General features: G+C 33.7%; 3 protein-coding genes across 4 annotated transcripts; 1 reads left to right on the top strand and 2 right to left on the bottom strand.

The window, feature by feature from the left end:
* Positions 1–1,880: 1,880 nt before the first annotated feature.
* On the bottom strand, positions 1,881–4,406 carry LOC134693478 (uncharacterized). Its single transcript, XM_063554315.1, has 2 exons — positions 3,849–4,406; positions 1,881–3,218 (listed from the first exon to the last, which is right to left on the bottom strand). The coding sequence occupies exons 1-2, from the start codon at positions 4,198–4,200 to the stop codon at positions 2,290–2,292; spliced, it is 1,281 nt and encodes a 426-aa protein (XP_063410385.1). The 5' UTR covers positions 4,201–4,406; the 3' UTR covers positions 1,881–2,289.
* Positions 4,407–6,366: 1,960 nt separating this feature from the next.
* Positions 6,367–8,792, top strand: LOC134693468 (uncharacterized). Its single transcript, XM_063554304.1, has 2 exons — positions 6,367–7,134; positions 7,643–8,792. The coding sequence occupies exons 1-2, from the start codon at positions 6,798–6,800 to the stop codon at positions 8,422–8,424; spliced, it is 1,119 nt and encodes a 372-aa protein (XP_063410374.1). The 5' UTR covers positions 6,367–6,797; the 3' UTR covers positions 8,425–8,792.
* Positions 8,793–9,644: 852 nt separating this feature from the next.
* Positions 9,645–14,249, bottom strand: LOC134693453 (uncharacterized). 2 transcript variants are annotated; one of them, XM_063554284.1, is made up of 3 exons: positions 14,072–14,249; positions 13,072–13,249; positions 9,645–11,431 (listed from the first exon to the last, which is right to left on the bottom strand). In XM_063554284.1, exons 2-3 carry the CDS (start codon positions 13,244–13,246, stop codon positions 9,903–9,905), a joined length of 1,704 nt encoding a protein of 567 aa, XP_063410354.1. In that variant the 5' UTR covers positions 13,247–13,249; positions 14,072–14,249; the 3' UTR covers positions 9,645–9,902. The 2 variants fall into 2 exon arrangements, with proteins under 2 accessions (XP_063410354.1, XP_063410362.1); XM_063554292.1 differs by lacking the exons at positions 13,072–13,249; positions 14,072–14,249 and adding an exon at positions 11,614–11,755.
* Between the last annotated feature and the right edge of the window lie 5,526 nt (positions 14,250–19,775).

The raw sequence follows: 19,775 nt of genomic DNA, 5'->3' as shown, positions 1-19,775 counted from the left end.
TTCTTCTTGTCACAGTTTGTTATTTAAAACACTTCTTTTCAACCGCTTTCTTGGTCTTCTTTTTTATTTGTTGCTTGTCATCACAAGTTCGCCCCTGTGTTTGATTCATATTAGAAATTTTGGCTTTTCTACTGAGATACTTTAGTTTTTGATTCGCTTAAATATTACATTAGTTTAGATTTGTTTCACAAACGTTTGGACCCGAGCTCATCTGACGATGTTAACTCTAAAAACAGGTGTCATAAGCCAAAATAAATCTTATACATGTAAGTTGAATTTTAAATTGTGCAATCTTTGTAGAGCAAGTTTAAACACTTTCATACGACCCCAATCTCAAATCAGAATCATTATTTCGCAGCATTTTCTAAACTGTATGCTTGAGATAAAAATACGATACTTTTATGAAGTCATTAAAAATAACATTTCTTTCTTTTGAATTGATATTGTTTCCTCTTTTGAATCTTTGAATCTTTTCATCTGAAACCCTAAAACCAGTTGTTGGCACGATACAGGTTGTAATTTTTTCGTATAATTCATAATGACATGGTACTAACCCAAAACAGGAGTAGTTGTCGTTGATTTTCATATGATAAAGACATTCCGGGTCCATACTCTATAGTTGTTCGTTTCAGAAAACATTGATCCATGTCTGGTCATATAAAAATAGTTGTTTTATTCAAAATAGGATTTCGACCTGCTGGTAATTTGTTGGTCTATATAAGAGTTTCCATACTTTGCCAAATTCTAAAATTTCAAACATTATCACTATCAGTGAGCTAGTATACATATTTGTTGAGGGGCAGCTGAATGACGCCTCTGGGTACGGGAGTTTCTAGCTATATTTAAGACCCATTGTTGGCGTTCGGCTGTTGTCAGTCGGGTTGTTGTCGCTTTAACACATTCCCCATTTCCATTCTCAATTTTATTATAAAAAGTATGGATCGCGGACACTTTTTGAAGCTTTAGTTTGAGTGAAAAATTATCAGATGAAAGAATAGCGCGTAAAATATGTTTCCCCAAAGCAAAAACAAAAGAATACAGAACCACCGTTCTCCCTATTCATAATAAATTAGAAGCTAGACCAATTTAATGTTATTTATAAAAGTGAGAAGATGTGGTATGATTGCCAACGAGACAACTTGAAACTTCCATCAAAGACCAGATAATAATTTCTGTAGGTCACTGTATGACATTCAACAAAACCCTTACTTCATAGTTAGCTATAAAAGGCTTCGAAATGCAAATGTAGAAGAATGTAAATTCTACTGTTACTTCAAGTTGCATTTTCACATGAGCGGGTTCTAAGGATAACGTTTGAATCTTTCGGAACAACGTCAAAATCGTCGTTTGATTTGGAACGCTGAGTGGCACCAATACCGTGCGTAACGTCATTCTCTTTTGATTAGCGAGTTTAATTAATCTGAGACTACTACATGTGTTTAAGTAGTCTCAGGTTTAATTGAGATACAGAGGTGGCAAATCAGTAACAATTAAAAGTAATGTGTTAATCTAAGTTGATCATTGTCATTGTGCATGGTTTCTTCTGTCACATCGTACTCGGACTTAAACTGTGTGTTTACTGTGTGTATTTCTATGTGTTTGTTTATTCCACATTGGCTAGAGGTATATGTGTTTGTTTATTCCACATTGGCTAGAGGTATATGAGAAGAGTTGAGATCTCACAAAACATGTCGCGTATAACCCCGCCGCATTAAGGAACCAAGTCAAGAACCTTTAGCCTTTGTTAAAAAGTTTTTTGTGGTGTTTTTTTTTTTGGTTCATTTGCATGTTTAAACAGATCTAGAGATTTACTTAGTAAGAACAAGGGCCTCAGTTTAATTCCTTCAAATGATGAATAAATAAAAAAGCATAGACAGAGATCATGGTTAATGCATTTTAATTCTGTCTTGTAGTTTTAATTATTATTCGTACATCGATAATTCTCATGCCAAAGATCTAATTCAAATGGATTTTCCCCCCGTGACATGGTACATTTTATTATAAATAATATATACATATTGCAGGATGATCAAATCCTTGATGAATTAAAAGAAATCAAAATGCATTATAAATACAAGTACTGTTCTGTTTAAAAAGATTACATCTTTAAAATAAATTCTTAGTCAGTATAAAAATCAAGAGGGGATTTTCCTTTGAATGTGTATGTGTTTTTGTGTGTTATATAAGCGTACGTGTTTCTTAAAGAAATTTCATCAAGTATGCTAGAGACCAAAAGTATAGCTTTATCTATAAATCAGAAGAGTAAACAGAAGTTTATTCAAATCATGTTTACACCGTTTCAGGTTCTTCGTTCCATTGCCGCACATTGTCTTCAGTCTTTGGACAGTTAATACTGCTGTTAAATATTTTAGGCACGTGCTTTATTTCTGCTTTTTCAGAATGTCCCGTGTTTGTTGGATCCCATTTTATCGAAAATTCAGATTGTGCATCTTCTTCTTCCAAGTCACTGTCAGTGCCATAGTAAGATTCCGTCATAGAATCATCGTCGTGCAGCGAACGGAGGGAATTACACACAGAGTACGACTCCGGGGATAGCGTGAATGAAAATTTTATTCCCCGAATATAGTCTTCACCTTCCGTTTCACAGTTTTGAAATGCATCTGAATAAAAGTCACTCTGCTTCATAACAGCTTCGTTTAAAGCAATGTAGAATTTCATAGGAGTTTTGATTTGTAATTCAAGAAGTAATAAATCGTCATCCATTGATGAGGCAAGTGCTGTTTCTTCCTCAATAATGTCATCGCATTTTAGGTAACTGGAATATTCAGAAGAAAATAATGGGACTTCTCCTATCACATGTCGAATGTTCATTGGTAAATGAGATCGATCGTCTAAGACGTCTTTAATTTGAAATAATCCATCATTTGTTACCAATTTGTTCACTTTGTAAAATTTTCCATTTTGTGATATCGGTAAATAAATGTCCTTGTCTTTTTCGTCTGTGCAAACTAAATATTTGGAAGGCGGGGATCTCCTCGTTAAAGATCCCGCAACATCCGTTCGTTTTATTTGTAGAATTTCACCAGAAGATATTTGTTTTCTTACTGACTGTTTTTCTCCTTGTTCACTGTCTGTTAAACACAAACAACTGATACTGTTTGCTACCAAAACTTGGTCTGTGTCCTTTTGAGCCACTGATTCTAGCGTGGTATCTGGTAGGTACTTCTCTTTAGGATCATTCAATAAAGTAAACCAACCTGAATTGCAACAAATGAGCATTAATTTTACAAATAAAGCATAATATCTGATATCATATGAATAAGAATATGTGATATAATGTAGTGTTCCATAAAGAAGGCCGTTAGTATTCTCGTTTGAAATGATATGTCGGGGCCTTTTATAACTGACCATGCGATATGGATTTTGTCCATTGTTGAAGGCCTTGCGATTACCTATAGTTGACAATCTCTGTGTCCTTTTGGTCTCTTTTGGAGGTTTGTCTCATTAACAATCATACCACATCTTCTTTTTAAATTTTATGACGTTTTCGTTTATTTTGTTATCTTGCTTGCAGTTGTTATAAGTTTTGTAATGTTCTTCTTTTCTTCCTTCTCCATCATATTGGCTTGGTGTTGTCTATATTTTTATATTTACATATATTACCTTTTAATGCACTATATACATGTAAATCACTGTTCTGACCATTAGCCTGAAGACGAGATGATCAATTTGATTTAGCCATAGACATTTTATAAATATGATTCCAAAGGTGGGTAGCACCCCCTCTTTTTTCTATGTTACACCTTTCAACCCCCCAAAAAAAAGCAAACACTAAAATAACATCGCAATAATACATTAATCTATTATGATTTATACGATGTGCTTACCATTATAGTCCTGTGGTATAACAACATGTCTGCCAGTCTCCTGCAGTTCTCCTTTCTCGGAGTCTAGTTTCATCACAGCCGCTTTCACCTTCTTTGCTGCTCTGTGACTGTGAAGCAACAAAGGCTGGGATAGGTCAAAATGTAAAAGATTCCAATCTAGACTACAGGACTCGACACTGCACTTGACGGCACAAGGAAGTCGAAAGTTATTTGTAATATGATTCAAAGTATAAGAATGTGAACTCCATTTGAAGTCTATTGCTTTGTTGGATGTTTGTACTCTTCTCTTGCCTCCTTTGAATTTTCTGATTTTTATCACTCTTTCTGTACCGTAATGTTCATTTTCCTCCATTTTTCACTGAATTGATTGACAATGTTTTTATCTAGTTATAAATTCCGGTCACACAGTAGATATACACACTTATAAACCTTCACATCTTTAATGTCGCCATATTTAAATGTTTTCTAAAGAAAATTGTTTTTAAATATGACGGATGAGTAAATTTCAATAAAAACGAATTAGAATAACGATAATATCAACATTTTTACCTATCTCTTCATGAATACCAAAAAAACATTCTATTGAATTAGTTTTTTGGTAAGATATCCTGCAGCTGTTTTCATAAAGCTACATTAATGAAAAGTTATATAAGAAACTTCATATTTTCTTAGTAATAAACCATAGGACTTCACCTTTTCTTTTAAGGTCTCAATAAAGAATTCAACCTGTACGATGTGTGTGTTGAGACGGTATTTTATTGAAATATTTCTTAAGTCCTAACAATTGTGTGTTGCAGATAAAAAAAAGTTTGTTTATAATTAAATCGTCATACATGTCAACATAGGTGTCTAAGCTAGCTTTGACAGCCCTGTCATTCGGACAGAACACGTCAGTACTGTACAAATTGTAGCACCTGACGAGATGTTTCTTTTCGTGTTTAATGACTTGAAACAACGAGAAAGGATTCGTACGCTACTTGAATTTCCTAATGTATGACTATAATGGCTAGATGTTGATGTGATATGGTTTAAATTCTATCATACGAAACGGTTTATGTCAAATGAGGCTATTTATCATCGTAAATTGTAATCAAATGTCACATATATGGACAATATTGATATTTGCAACCCGCATATATACCCTGTTAGTTGGGTCATTCAATTGAAAAAGAAAGTTTCACGACCAGAATGCAGTTATTTATACTACACTGATACAAATAAAACAAAGTTGAACGAAATGCAGAAAAAATCTTTGAAGCCAATCGACGTCCTGTTATATCCCTTCGTAAATTTTACGGACGCCATCACGAGTTCAGTGGTTGACCGTTATGGAATAACTGTTTCACAGATGATATCGGATATGTTCCTTATGTAGTAACTATAATACCCTTCCCTTTTCACGAATGTGACCTACCGAATAAGACTATTTACCGGATTTGTAATAACATAAGCAACACGACGGGTGCCCACATGTGGAGCAGGACCTACCTGCCCTCCGGAGCACCTCAGATTATCCCCAGTTTTTGGTGGGGTTTGTGTTGCTTATTCTTTAGTTTTCTATGTTGTGTCTTCTGTATTATTATTTGTCTGTTTGTCTTTTTATCTTTAGTCATGGTGTTGTCAGTTAATTTTCTATCTATGAGTTTGACTCTCCCTCTGGTATCTTTCGTCCCTCTTTTTTGTAAAAACTGATATAGGTAATCTAGCCGAGGGAAAATAATAGTCGCCAAACAAACTAACAGAGCTGCTGGTGGACTTCACGTTCCTGTAGGTACAATTAGTGCGAATTCTGACGGACATAAATGCTATTATAGTTGCACAGCGTGAATTTGATTTTTGAGGGGGACAATCTATTAAATAAAAGGTGTTAATTTTGTTAGAATCTACAGTTATACTGTAAATGTATAGTGTTAACTAAGACAATTAGTCCTATAGATGTTAAATCTCCCGATGTATCGATGAGGGTACTTTTTAACGACATTGACTACTTATGGGCGTCTTGCACGATCGTTCAGTAGTCTCATCAGTAGTACTAGCTTGTTTCAAATGGAGTTTAATGATCTTCAAATTTAGAGTTTCCAGTACCTATGATGGCAAAATATTGTCTATCAATTGAATTTAGTAGCATGTTATTAGATTTGTGCCAGTACCAAAGTCAGTACAAAAAATATGAAACTTGTTTACAAAGTATATATATGCATTTCCTTGCACATTTTCATCATATAATGGTATTAGTTTGTTCTACTATATCAAATTAGTATAGGCAAAGCCAGCTGCAATACTCTCACATTTGTGGACCATAGTTTTTTTCAAAAGTTACAGAAAGGTTAAACTGGAGAAAGTCTTTCAAATTAATACTGTCCAATATTTATCAAGTGTAAATATTTTAACGCATGAAGGACATACGAGTGCTTTTTAAATCAAATTCCTTGCAAGATTGTAATTAGTAATATAACAAGGATTATCAGGTCCAATGATCAAGTACAATCAGAAATGAACTTTCCTTTTTTTACAAATTTTAATGAAGTCTGATGATTTATGATTGATAAAATTCTAATTCGTCAAATGTACTAATTAAAAGGTAGTTTAAATTCTGTGCAATTTTGAATCATTTTAGGATTTCCCCAAGTAAGGGTGAGAAACGAGTGTACCTACGAAGTGTTATGTCAATGAAAAATCTGATGGACAAGTTCTTGTTCGTTTGTGTGTTAATGAATGGGATTTAAAAATAATTACTGAACCAAAATAACTGTCACAATGGGATAGTATAGTACACACAAGACTGAATCAGTGCGTTTCAATACACAGAAAACAAATAATTTACACTTCGCTAGCATATGTGAAGAGATTTGTCCACTGCCCGGAAACATTTTGTTTAAAACAGAAAGTGATCACATGTTTTCTATGACAATACATAAATATTCTATGTTATGAAAGATTTTTTGTAAAATGTCGGGATCTGTAAGGAAGAAGACTCGCTTACGCCAAGCTGTGGCCAGACAAGAAAGTATTCGAGAGGAGCCTAAGAAAGCTCAATGGAGCAACCAGGAATATACAACAGAAGAGATATTAAAACAGTTCAGTTTACCGCAGATTGTGAAATGTAACCAGGACTCTGTTAGGATTCGTTCTGACACTCCACTGCCTATCAACTTTGGCAACCCACTGGTCTTTTATGACAAAAGAACCGTTCGGAAACTGCTGGCCAAAAATATTGGTATTGATGCAGTGACAAACAAATACCACGAGATTAATGATACTATTGTTATACCTGCCGATTATGAAGGTATGTTCTTCTCTTGTATGAGGTATATTGTTTCATATTTTTGTCTGATATTGTAGAAAATATTTATATGCAATTGATGTATTGAAGTAAAATATTCATATGCAATTTATAAAATTGAGAATGGAAATGGGGAATGTATCAAAGAGACAACAACCCGACCATAGAAAAAACATCAGCAGAAGGTCACCAACAGGTCTTCAATGTAACGAGAAATTCCCGCACCCGGAGGCGTCCTTCAGCTGGCTGTATTGAAGTAAAATAAATTATAATCTGAAAAGGCAGTATGTATGTACTCGTTATGTAAATGAAAGAAACCTGGAAAATCAAAAAAAAATCTATTACATTTGATTTTAATGTTTATTTAATTATCCACTCCTAGCTTGATATAAATGTTTACAGCGTGGCGATTCTACCTAGTTCAAGATTGATACCAACTTTTTCTTGTTTAAAAATAAAACCAAAATATGCTATGCTATCTTTTTCACATATCTTCAAATTTATTTTGCAGGTTTATTTCTAAGATTGCAGTCAAGAACATGCAAAGATAATACATGCTACAGGAGTATTGAAGCAATGGCTAAAAATAATGTGCGAGCTTTCCTAAACATGACAAAATTTACAGCCTTTCGCATTGGTGAAAACGTTACCACGAACGATTATACCAAAGTAGATTACACTCCTGGTAGCGTGTTCATCGTCGATAGTGTTTGTACCGGAACTTCCAGGACAAGAAAGGATGTTGTTCAACACAGTTATCTTAAATGTAAGGACGAGAAGGATGTTCTGATTCTAATACCCTTCCATCATCCTGGGGAATTCTCCGAGGTGTTGACAAACAATAACAGAATGTCAGTCAACAGTGAATATCTGATTGCAAATCAAAAGTTTCCTATGGTTGTGCGTTTTATAAGTAGTAAACAAAAGCCTAGGCTGAAATCTTTTTCTGGATTATTCACTCTCATAGACTCGTTTGAAGAATCTACTGTGATTGGATGTGTTTTAAACCCATCAGGATTTACCATGTTTGAACTGCCCGTATCTTCACCGCTGTCGTTCCATTTAGCATTAAACAATCAGGAAATGAACCAGCATCCTGTGGTCAAAAATGCATTGAAATTGTGCGAGGCTAAAAATAAACTATATGCAAAAGACATGAAGTACAAGTTTAAATTTGTCCATAAAATTGGACAGAAACATTCCACCGTACCAGAAGATGATGAAAATGACGACCCAACAAGTGCTCTGGATAGCGCGAGGTTCGGTGTTACCATTACTTATCTGTATATTTGATGGAGGGATAAACCTAAATTCGTTTAGCTGTACTGACTGTAATGAAAGTTAAAATTAAATCAAAACGTGACTTTTGAAAAGGATTTAAAATGTGTTAACATGCATCTATAATGGTTTACTTGAGCTATAATGGTTTACTTTTATAAACTATTATTTGGTTGGAGAGTTGTCTCAATGGCACTCACACCACATTTGTAATGCTTTTGCATCATGGATTAATTCTTTACCATATACATGTATGAAGTTCGTGATACGTCATTGTTATGTTCCTGGAAATTATAAATTCCTGATATAGTAGCTCCATGTTAATTGTGGTGGATATATTATTTACTTTAAACCGTCTTTTATTGAATAAATGTTAAATGTTTTGCATATCTCATTACATAAGTCTTCTCAAGCACTTACTTTCATTTACTTGTATTTTCAAAATATGAAATGTATATTGATAAATATTATATCGTGCGTCAGATTGACGACAAGGGATAACTTTTCTGTGGTTTCTATTTCTTATATCAATATGATAGTCTTGATTCTTACTCACATACAACACCCACACTATCAAATAACTAACATATTAAAATTTCCGGTATTACCACAGCTTATTTGTGGAAAAAAACCCACCATTTGCATGGTAATGCAGATCAGCAATGTACACCTTTAAAACAGGAAACAAACGGTTGAAGCAAAACAAATATTTATAGTTTGGGAGATATCTATTTTTTATTTGATTGTATTAAGTTGTTTCTATACTTCATATATCATAACATCCGCGTCTGTTGTTCTATAATCTTCCTGTTATATTCTTTTCCATACATAGTTTGTTCTTTCAAAACAAAACACTTAATTTGTACCATTTTTCTAAGAACCACCTTTTTATTCTAAAAAAGGTAATTTTATTATTGTTTCATTATACGTATAAGGAGTTACGCTCAAAGGGTCGGTTTTGAATCCAATCAAAATTTGGTGTTTTAGAAACACCACAGACAAAGATTCCTCTTTTTGTGCTGATCGAGTGGTAATCGTTTAGACAAAGATTTGGTGTTCGTCAGTTTCATGGTACATATATTACGTTTGCTAGATACCAAGCGAGAGGGGCTCGTGTTTTCCAAAAATCGCCTGATATTTGTTTCCGAGCTAAAATTTGTTGATTATACTAGTTTACTAGTTAGCTATGCCCTTCTGGAAATATTAAACCTAAAATAAAGTAGAAAAAGACAATACAAAATAGAAATATATTTTATTTGAATCAAACTATAATTGATGCATGGTATCAAATAATCCTTGCAATATATTTTCCATTTTACTATCTCTATACCAATTTCCCTAACTCCTGAAGAGACTATTAGGTAGGAGATAACAGAAAACAAAAACAACGAAGCAGAATTCCTTTATTTCAGTACAGGTAATACCTAGTAAGAGGCTATCGATCTCTATTATTGTGGATTTTTTTTATACGAAACACAAACATAAATCACATCTCATAAATATTTAAGAAGGTTTTTGATGTCCTTTTCCCTCGATTGAGGTGCATACATCGTGTCATAGACTGTGATTGTCTTTCCATTGCGGTTTGATACACATAGTTTACTCTGGTCTATTGAGAAACATATAGCAAACGGTCCATTTATAGCATCCTCTTTAGACAAAGGTACATCCAAACTGATGCCATCTGATGATAAACGATGAACATTATTGGACCGATGACCAGCGACATAAAGGTTGCCACGAGTGTCTGTAACAATATTTCTAGGACTATCTAAGTTTGAAACATCTTGACAAAACACGTGGCGACCATCGGGTTTCATGCAGTAAACATAAGTACAATCCGAATAATAAAAATCCCCATTTTCTCGTGGATGTATATAAAATACACTTATGCTAGGTACAGTTATTTCACTTAATTTAATACCATCAGTATCCAATATTTGCAAGCTGTTCTTCCCACCAACAATAATTCTCTTGTCAATTGTTGCGATTCCGTAAACTCTCCAATTAAATTTGACCATTTTACCTGCTACCATACTGTTCGTGTTGATAAACTGAATTGCATATAAGATTGGCAAAGTTGCAACAGCTTTGCCTTCTCTTTCGCGGGTGATTGCTACGTCCCATGGTTCACCAGTCAGTTTACAATCTTGCAAGTATTTTCCCTCCAGAGTGGTGATGATTATATTGCATTTCCCGCCACCACACATCAGCAGACGGTTGTCGTCTGTGGCTGCTATACCAGTTATCATGACATCTTGCTTGACGTTTACGTCAAATTTATAACTAAAATCAAATCCCTGTATAAAAGTCTCCCTCTGTTCTTCTTCTTTGCTCTGTTTTTCATCCATGTTAAATGATGTTTTGGTATTTGAAGATAATGATAAAGACCCAAATAAACCAAGACTATCTAAGATGTTTCCGTTTTCTTGAAATACTAATGATAGTGTGCCAGTTCGAGATTTCATATGCAGAATTCGTTCTTCAATGCCAATAATGTGTTCCTTGATAATATGGGCCGCTAGAAAGGTTTGCTTGTCTGTACCATTCTGTTTTTCGAATTCTATTTGCTCTTTGTGAGATTTCACTAAGTCTGAGGTTTGTTGGAGCTTTCTTGACTCCCTTTCTAGTTTGGATTTTCCGGATAGTTTAAGGTTTTTCAGTTCGTCATATAAGTCTTTTTCAATAACGTTCAAACGTTCTGTAACTTTTTGCCTGAGTCTAGATACTGTATTCCGAATAGCAATATCCTGATCATCTATTTGTTTTATATTGTGTAGCTTCCTCTGTCGTATTCCATCAAGTGACTGTTGTATATTCTCCAGCTGTGACAGAAGCTCGCTGATACTTCGGGATTCTTTGGCACCTTTAGCGGCGATGTCTATTGGTATAATATTTGCGCATGCACGATGGTTATGGGTCATACAATTTTGACAACAGATAGCGTCGTGGAATAAGCAGTGATACTCAAGTCTCTGATTAGTATGCGTCTTGCAGAACTGGCTGGATAATTTCATCAAAGCTGAAAAAAAGAATGCATTAGAAAATAAGATGTACACATTTGTATATAACAAAACAATCTTACCATAAGTGTAAAGAAATAAAGTCATGATAAAACATGATAGGCATTAGCATATTTCACATATTTCTTATTAACGCAAACATTAAAAAGAAAGGAATAATAATTATTTTTACTAAACTTACTGTATCAAGCCATTTTTATATTGGAGCCGAGTCTTCCCCGTCTACCTTGTGAAATATTTCTATCAATATTGTTTTGTATGATGTGTGTAATTTTTTAATGACTGGATTTTAAGTTAATGCGACATTTTTAATTTTTGAAGTTGTATACAATGGAATTTAAGAGGATTTGGTGTTGTGTTAATTGGAGCTCTGCCAGAATTAAAAATTATGTTTTAAATACTTTTAAAGTTCATACAATGGAATACTTTTGTTTGCAATTGACATTTTTGTATTACTTTGCTCGTATGGTATAATCTTTTAATTTAGTTCTTTTCTATTATCTACTTCTCGGTTTGAAAATTTCATCTCATCTTACACGTAGGAGTAGGACTTTTTTTTAGAAAAATGTAAATCAAAGTTAAAACCTCCTAAATAATGAAATAAAACAGAAATGTGAAAAATTTCTTTGGTATTGTGAATTGATTATTTAGATCTAGTACATTTATGTAACATATATAGTGTGACAATGGTAACATTTTGAAACCAGTTGAAAGGGACAGTCAGATTTTTGAAACAAAGAACAAGATAAAACGCATACCACATCTTCTTATTTATAAAGACAACGACATTTAAAAACAAAACAAATATTGAATACAAGAACAAATAGAAGCCCATATCTATGTCAAACAATGAGATGAAGAAAGGAAAACACAAATAATATGCTTTTTGGTATATTTAAGTGGACCATATGAACATTTCACGGTGCATGCATAACAATAAAAGAGGGGCGGAAGATACCAGAGGAACAGTCAAACTCATAAATCGAAAATAAACTGACAACATCATGGCTAAAAATGAAAAAGACAAACAGACAAGTAAAAGTGCACAGAAACAACATAGAAAACTAAAGACTGAGCAACCACTAAAAACTGGGGGTGATCTCAGGTGCTCCGGAAGGGTAAGTGGATCCTGCTCCACATGTGGAATCCGTTATGTTGCTCATGTTATTACAAACCCGGTAAAAAGTCTCAATCGCTAGGTCAAATTCATGAAAAGGGAAGGGGATTGTAGTTACGTCGTAAGAAACATATCCGATATCATCTGCGGAATGGATATTCCATATCGGTCAACCAACTCGTGATGGCGTCCGTAAAATGTACGAAGGGATGATTTCAAATTCACAATTAGAACTCTTGGTTTAATAGCTTCCTTGTGAGTAGCAACCTTCTATCACGGTAATCATGATATGACACACAAGCGCGGGGATATTATATCAATTGAGATATATATATATACTCCGTATACAGGCGCTACTGGAATGTTGCTACATAGAAATGAAAAGTTCACAATTGGGATGTTGAAATTATCTCGTTTGTCGTAAAGTTTTGATTTCAACCAACCCTCAAAGATGTAAGCCAAGATGTGAGGCAGTCTCAACTGCATCTGTTGTATTTTATGTGAGGTATGCAAGGCACTTACCTGGTACAGGTGTCGTCTTTGCTAAACCGATGTCAACAATACGATGTGACAACAAAGCTTTCATTGACCTATGGGAATCATAACAGGAGGAACATAATGCTTCGTCACACTCAGTACACCACTTCACTGCAGGAACGCCAAGACCTTTTCTGTGGCAGGGTTCACAAGATGTCATTGCCTACAAACAAACAAATTATAACAAGAAATAAGACAAAAGTATGCTGCTTTACGATATTGTCTGAGTCTTCAGTTAAGTACCATAATGCAGTTAACCTGGTCAAGTTAGTCGGAGCCTTATTGTGAGCATTGGGTCTGCAGTTATATGTCTATAAATCAAGATTGCTCAAACGAATGTTTATACATTATGTTTGCATGTATTGTTTATACCTACAATAGAATTTCTTTCGATTTTTGTGAAATTAGGACAAACTGTTATGGTAAAAAAAAAACTTTTATTAATTTAAATCGCCCATCAGTTTGAGAAACATCATTTGTGCTAGGATTTCAACAAATATTCATATACATGTATATAATCATAATAGTCTATACCAAATAGATTCCATCGAATCTATATAGATCATTTGTCTTTTTTTTTTCTTTTTCTTTTTATATATTTTAAGATTTTAAATGTTTGTAGTTAAAACCAATTACGATGTGTACCTATGTCCTTCATTTCTCGTAAACAATCTGAAATTTCTTAAATCTATAGAACAGAGAATGACAATAGCAACTCCTTCCCATTCTACTCCCCTCCTCCTTAATTCAAAAACAAAAATAATTATTAATCCAGATCCCCCACATCATTATCATCAGTACTACTATATGTTTCTCTACTGTATACAACTTTATTCGACCAGATAGTTACAAGACTTTGTTTCCCCTTTTCATGCAGTAAGTATTTTAATTAACCTATATTAGTGAATATTGAAATATTTGAAAACTAAAACCCAAGAACACGCGCAGTGTCTGCAATTATATAAACATGCACTTTCATACTTACTTTCAGTTTAGCTCCAAGTTTGCCCTTCAATGTGTATATCAACGTTTCGATCCTTACTAACGTGCAGGGTTACAATATTGTTTGGTTTCCATATCTCGCCAAAATAAAGAGTGAACATATCAAATTTCAGATAAGCTATAGAGAAGTCGACATATACCCAATGTGTATTTAATTCGATAAGCATTATATATATAAAGTAAATAGTAATTGTAATTGTTTCAATGGTTTTAAGAAACGTTTTCTGGATGTGCAGTGTGTCAGATATAAACCGTGACATACTTCAAATCTGTATGTCGACCCTTGAAATTTTGTTAATTTCGATTCGGCTGAACCGTTGCTATAAATATTTTGAATTTTAAAATGTTTTCTAAAATTAAGATACATTCAAAGACATGTTATGTAACTAAAGGGTCACATGAAGACATGAAATGTGATATATTCAATTTTTGCAGACGAATAAAAATGCACGCCAAAACTTGAAAAATGTCTTCAGGAATTTATATAAGACAAGTATTCAGCTTAAAAAACACCGTCGTCTTACTCAAGTTTTTCGATCATCCAGTGGGATATATTACAAAAGGCAGCTTGGGATTGATTTTGGGGGTTATGGTCCCTAAGGTTTAGGAATAAGGGGTCCATAGGTGCCCAAAACAGGCAATTATCTAGTGTCAGTACAAAAAGTTGGGTACAAGTATTTCAATTGTTCTGAAATTGTACCACAATGTTTAATACCATAAGTAGAAGGTGGGGGTAAGTTTTGTGGTTTATGGAGCAAACAGTCTAGGAATAAAGGGCCACAAGCATATTTGTAGATTCAAGACAATAAATTGAGTTATCTTTCTTTGTCCATAATGGACGTTGAATTACCTAAAACCAATGCTTTATGAAATCTTCTTTGAAAATTGGAGTTATCTTTCTTTGTCCAGAATAGTAGTTGAATCAACTTAAATCAATGCTGTATTCAATATACAATGCAATATTCACTTTTATACTACCAACTGATAAATTAACGCAGTCTTTAATAACCATTCAGTGATTACAAGCACTTTGATTACCATTCTAGGGTTATGCCCTTTTACAAATGGAAAAATTGAAGAATATTTTAGTTTCTGTTCTCTTAACTCAAATGAATTTAATGAAATGTGTATATAATGCTTATTACATCTAAACTCAGTTTGAGTTCAATTTTTGGCAGCTTCACTTTTACAGTTCTTGATTAAGTCCCTAGATATATAACATTATATGCTAGAAGGGGTGCATCATCTTTGTCCCCTTGGACGCGTTCCCCAGTTATTTATTTAGCAGTAATTATTAATTAATATTTGTTTAAACCATGACTGTATGTGTATGACATTTGATATTTCAATATTTTATGGTGTATTTGAAAAAAAATTGGGGGAGGGGATGAAAGGATTAATATTCAACAGCATAGCGAATTGCTCGAAAGCAAAAAAAAAATTTGAAGTTCATAAGACCACATTCATTCTGTGTCAGAAACCTAAGCTGTGCCAACTATTTAATCACAATCCAAATTCAGAATTGTATCCAGCTTGAATGTGGTGTCCATACTAGCCCCAACCGTTCAGGGTTCGACCTCTGCGGTCGTATAAAGCTGTACCCTGCGGAGCATCTGGTCCACTCATTAGTTTATTTCTGAATTTGTGTGAATTAACAGTTTTACAGTAAATGTAAATTACTACACTTTCATACCACAACAAATATTGTATCACTTATTTTTGTTTCCATATAACAAAAAAAAATGTGAAAAGGAATAATTTTGCAATACCTTTTAAGATATTTAGACATATTAAGACTAATTAAGTAGATGTTGGTTATATCCGCTTGACATGCTTGAAATTCTATCAGTTAACTTTTGCAGCAGTTAAGAGTCTTTGAAGCATGATCACAAAGGCTCTCAGTTTGGTGAAATCAGTTTGGTGAAATAAATTATTTGCTTCGACCAGCTCAGGAGGAGATATAATAAAAAAAAAATGATGTAAATCAGCACGGAAGTTTACTTCCTAGTTCATCTAGCCCCAAGCATCATGTCTGGCATTGTCATTACTAAAAACCAATAAATGTATTCTAATCTGAGGAACAATTCGACATTTTAACCCAAAAAAATACTAATGATACTGACGATCAACCATAAAGTAATATAAATAGAACCATACCAATAGTAAGCAAATACATATAAAAAAAAAAGATGTGGTATGATTGCCAATGAGACAATTATCCACAAGAGACCAAATCGACACAGAAATTAACAACTACAGGTCACTGTACGGCCATAAATAATGAGCCAATACCGCATAATCAGCTACAAAAGACCCCGAAATGACAATGTTAAACAATTCAGACGAGAAAACTAAAAGCCTGATTTATGTTAATTTTTTTTTTTTAAATGATATGTAACACATAAACAAACGACAACCACTGAATTACAGGCACCTTATATCATGTTCTCAAATCTAGATATCATCTCACATTTAGGGAAAAAAACACATGAAAAAAATAACCTATTATGTGTTGCTCTCCTAGCTACAAATTGTATCTAAAATCAATTATCGGACCATAGATGAAATATCACGTTGTGATTGGTTAAACGCCGTCACGTGGTGACCCCCTATGAGACCGTAGGGGGTTAGTAGGTTTCATAGGGGGTTCATGACGCGTTAATGGCGACGTCATCTATTAATGTTGTTGCGTTTTGTTGTTGATTTTTCAACAAAACGATGCAGAAAAAGTCCAGCGTCCGATAAATTCGTTATACGGTTAACTACTGACCCCCTACGGATCCATGGAGGGTGAATAAAATTCATAGGGGACTCGGCCTCCGGCCTCACCCCCTATGGATTTTACTAACCCTCTATGGATCCGTATGGGGTCAGTAGCGAACCATATAACTTATAAGATGTAGAACATATTCTTTCATTACCATTTGGTAACTATTGAATTACTGTCTCCTCCATGGTCCGTCTTGAACATAAAAAAAAATATAAAAATAAATAACACTCCTAATGCTCAGATTGGTTGTTATCGTGCAACACAGGTAATAATATCATATAGGAAAAATATAGAACTCATAATGTCATACGACACTGTCAAACATCCAAACATACTATCCACACTCATCTATGTCCACACTTGTTTATATTATATACAGGATATGTATAATTTTAGTAAACAGTATTCCAATTTTCCCGCAAACCGCAACTGTTTTTATTGGAAATTAAAAATCAAATTATCATTCGGAGGAATATATAAATTGCAATAATGGTACAATGCATAGGCAGTTACTCTCAAAACTTAGACTTAAAATCATCATTCCCAAGGCATTGAATGGTAGATGCAAAAACAGAGCACAAAGTTTATGTTAAGAATGTGGAGTCCTGGATGACGAATAAATATGTTTGCTTATCTGAAAGACTTTATTTCTTGATAAAATATATTCCAGTAAACCCGCCACCCCTCAACTTGTTTGTCATATTCTTATCTTCGTTAAGCAGTCTTTAGATCCAAAGGGTCAGTCCCAGTGGTCAGTCCGGCCTATGTCAGACAAGTTAATGATTGTGTTTTTTTTTTACATAAATTTATAAACTATTGAACTCTTGGTTAGAATTAGTTTTATTGTATTATATGGAATTGTATTGCATTTAGTTGTAGCACTGCTCTTTTGTAATGCTTGACCCTTATGGGCGTAATTTTTCAGTCATCTGAGATTGATATATATTTTCATTTTTTAAATGTTTTTTTTACTTTACACTTCCGTTATAATTTGCAAAAAACCCTAAACGAACTACTTGATATGAACGGGAAATATAATTGAAAAAATCAAAATGACAGTGTTTTAAAACTATTCTCAAAGACACATTCCATTAGTTTTGATTTGGGTGTAAAATTTACATCTCTAAAATAACGATTGTTATGAGCCAGAAACTGAATATAATCTAAGTAATAAACAATCTTGTGATAGTTTTCAACAATGATTTTTAATAATTATAATGTTACACTGTAAGACCTAAAATCCCTGTTTATAAATTAAACTTCGATTCCATTTTAATAATGGCAACACATTAGTACCAGACTGGACGATTGTACATAATTTTAACCGTAACAACCTGATTTTATTGTAAATACTGTATATAGCCTTAGGGGACTAGATATGTGATGTCACCATGCGTAGTCCCGCAGAGTTTAAACGTTTCATTAAAGGAACCCAACTCTTATATGGAAGAAGAAGAAGAATAATTTATTACATTCAAAGGGAGACAACACAGCAGAAAAAGTAGAAATCAAAGGGGAGACTATCAAATACAAACTCAGTTACCAGCAGCAGCACTGATCTGAAAAGGAACTGAAACAGAGGTAAGTTTATGATACTGCATCAAACATCATCCATTTTACAGTGCTTCAGAATAATAGTGTAATATACTTCAACTGGAAACGGAGTGACATTTATACATCTCAAACAGAAAGTGAAAGTATGGGTTGTGATTCATCAGTTCATTGACTGATTTTTTTTATATGTATTCAAACAACACGGTGACAGTATTTATACCTTGTCCTAACCACAGAGAAAACATGTTAATTTGTAAACACTGTTCCTGTCCAGAAATGTAACAACAAAAAAGAACCATTTTCTCCATGATAAACAATGATATTTTTTTAAAAGTCATTGACCCCCTAACCTGTTTGTAACCTGGAACTACCAGGCATATTGAACTTTCTCTTGAATCTCTTTATGTCTGCAAGGAGTGCCACTCATATTTGAGAGTTTTAAAAAAATCAGGCAACAAAATTGTGAAATCGAGAAAATAAAAGGGATAAAACAAAAAACTAAAGATTCAGTGTAGTTTCTTCCTAAATATCTAGCAGAATGTTTATATCTCTTACACGCCATGGTGGTTAATTTTGTAGCTGAAAATAAGTTGCTGGTGCAATGCCCAAACTTCATGGGGGTCAAAATACAATTGATATGGGAAATGAGTCTTTTGTAGACGAAACAGGTGTCTGGCGTATATACTAAATTTAGTCCTGGTATCTATGATGAGTTTATTTACATAATTTTACATTGAAAGCTATCAATTTCTACACTCTGTTTTTTCAAAGGTATTTTAAAGATTAAAAGTACAATTTAAAAATATTTTGAGTTATTGCCCTTGAACAATTAAAAAGATTGCAAATCAGGGGATAAGACCATGAAGACTGGAACTCTTCTTTTATCCATATTAATTTGATTTAACAACCCTTGCAGCAGCTCTTTGAGTCTGGACAGTAGGTTGCCTCTTGAAATGCAAAATTTCTGTCCCTATTCCAAATTTCCCACTACTATTCCTATGGACCCCTACCCTAATTTTGTTCTGGTCTTAAACATGCATTAATTAAATGATTGACACTTGATGAAAAACAAACAATGATAAATTAACCTTTATAATGTGACAATGAATTTGAAATTAGTGATCTATACAAAAGTCATGGCAGAGGCGAAATATACACCTTTAAAATCACCCTGCCATATTGCAAAGGAGTACAGAGCCTAAGTGTCTGAGTGGTCTAAATTGTTGTAACTTTATGACTAGCCAATAGTGAGGTGAATTTGAATCCAGCATGTAGCTGGTTTGCTCAACTCTAGACTTATTTGACCAGGACTATCAGTTTTCCTACTGAAGTTAAATGGCTCTCTCTATAGTATTCCAGCTTC

Source organism: Mytilus trossulus, chromosome 1, assembly GCF_036588685.1.
Source record: "Mytilus trossulus isolate FHL-02 chromosome 1, PNRI_Mtr1.1.1.hap1, whole genome shotgun sequence".
Lineage (NCBI taxonomy): Eukaryota > Metazoa > Mollusca > Bivalvia > Mytilida > Mytilidae > Mytilus > Mytilus trossulus.
The sequence above is the reverse complement of the archived record's forward strand: the minus strand, read 5'-3'. Positions and strand labels throughout refer to the sequence as shown.

Excerpts from the sequence above, each read along its gene's own strand:
- LOC134693478 (XM_063554315.1), bottom strand. The coding sequence starts at position 4,200 with ATGGAGGAAAATGAACATTACGGTACAGAAAGAGTGATAAAAATCAGA. Across the intron at positions 3,219-3,848 it reads TATACCACAGGACTATAATG|GTTGGTTTACTTTATTGAAT; the intron begins GTAAGCACATCG and ends GTTGCAATTCAG.
- LOC134693468 (XM_063554304.1), top strand. The coding sequence starts at position 6,798 with ATGTCGGGATCTGTAAGGAAGAAGACTCGCTTACGCCAAGCTGTGGCC. Across the intron at positions 7,135-7,642 it reads TATACCTGCCGATTATGAAG|GTTTATTTCTAAGATTGCAG; the intron begins GTATGTTCTTCT and ends TTTATTTTGCAG.
- LOC134693453 (XM_063554284.1), bottom strand. The coding sequence starts at position 13,246 with ATGACATCTTGTGAACCCTGCCACAGAAAAGGTCTTGGCGTTCCTGCA. Across the intron at positions 11,432-13,071 it reads AAAGACGACACCTGTACCAG|CTTTGATGAAATTATCCAGC; the intron begins GTAAGTGCCTTG and ends TCTTTTTTTCAG.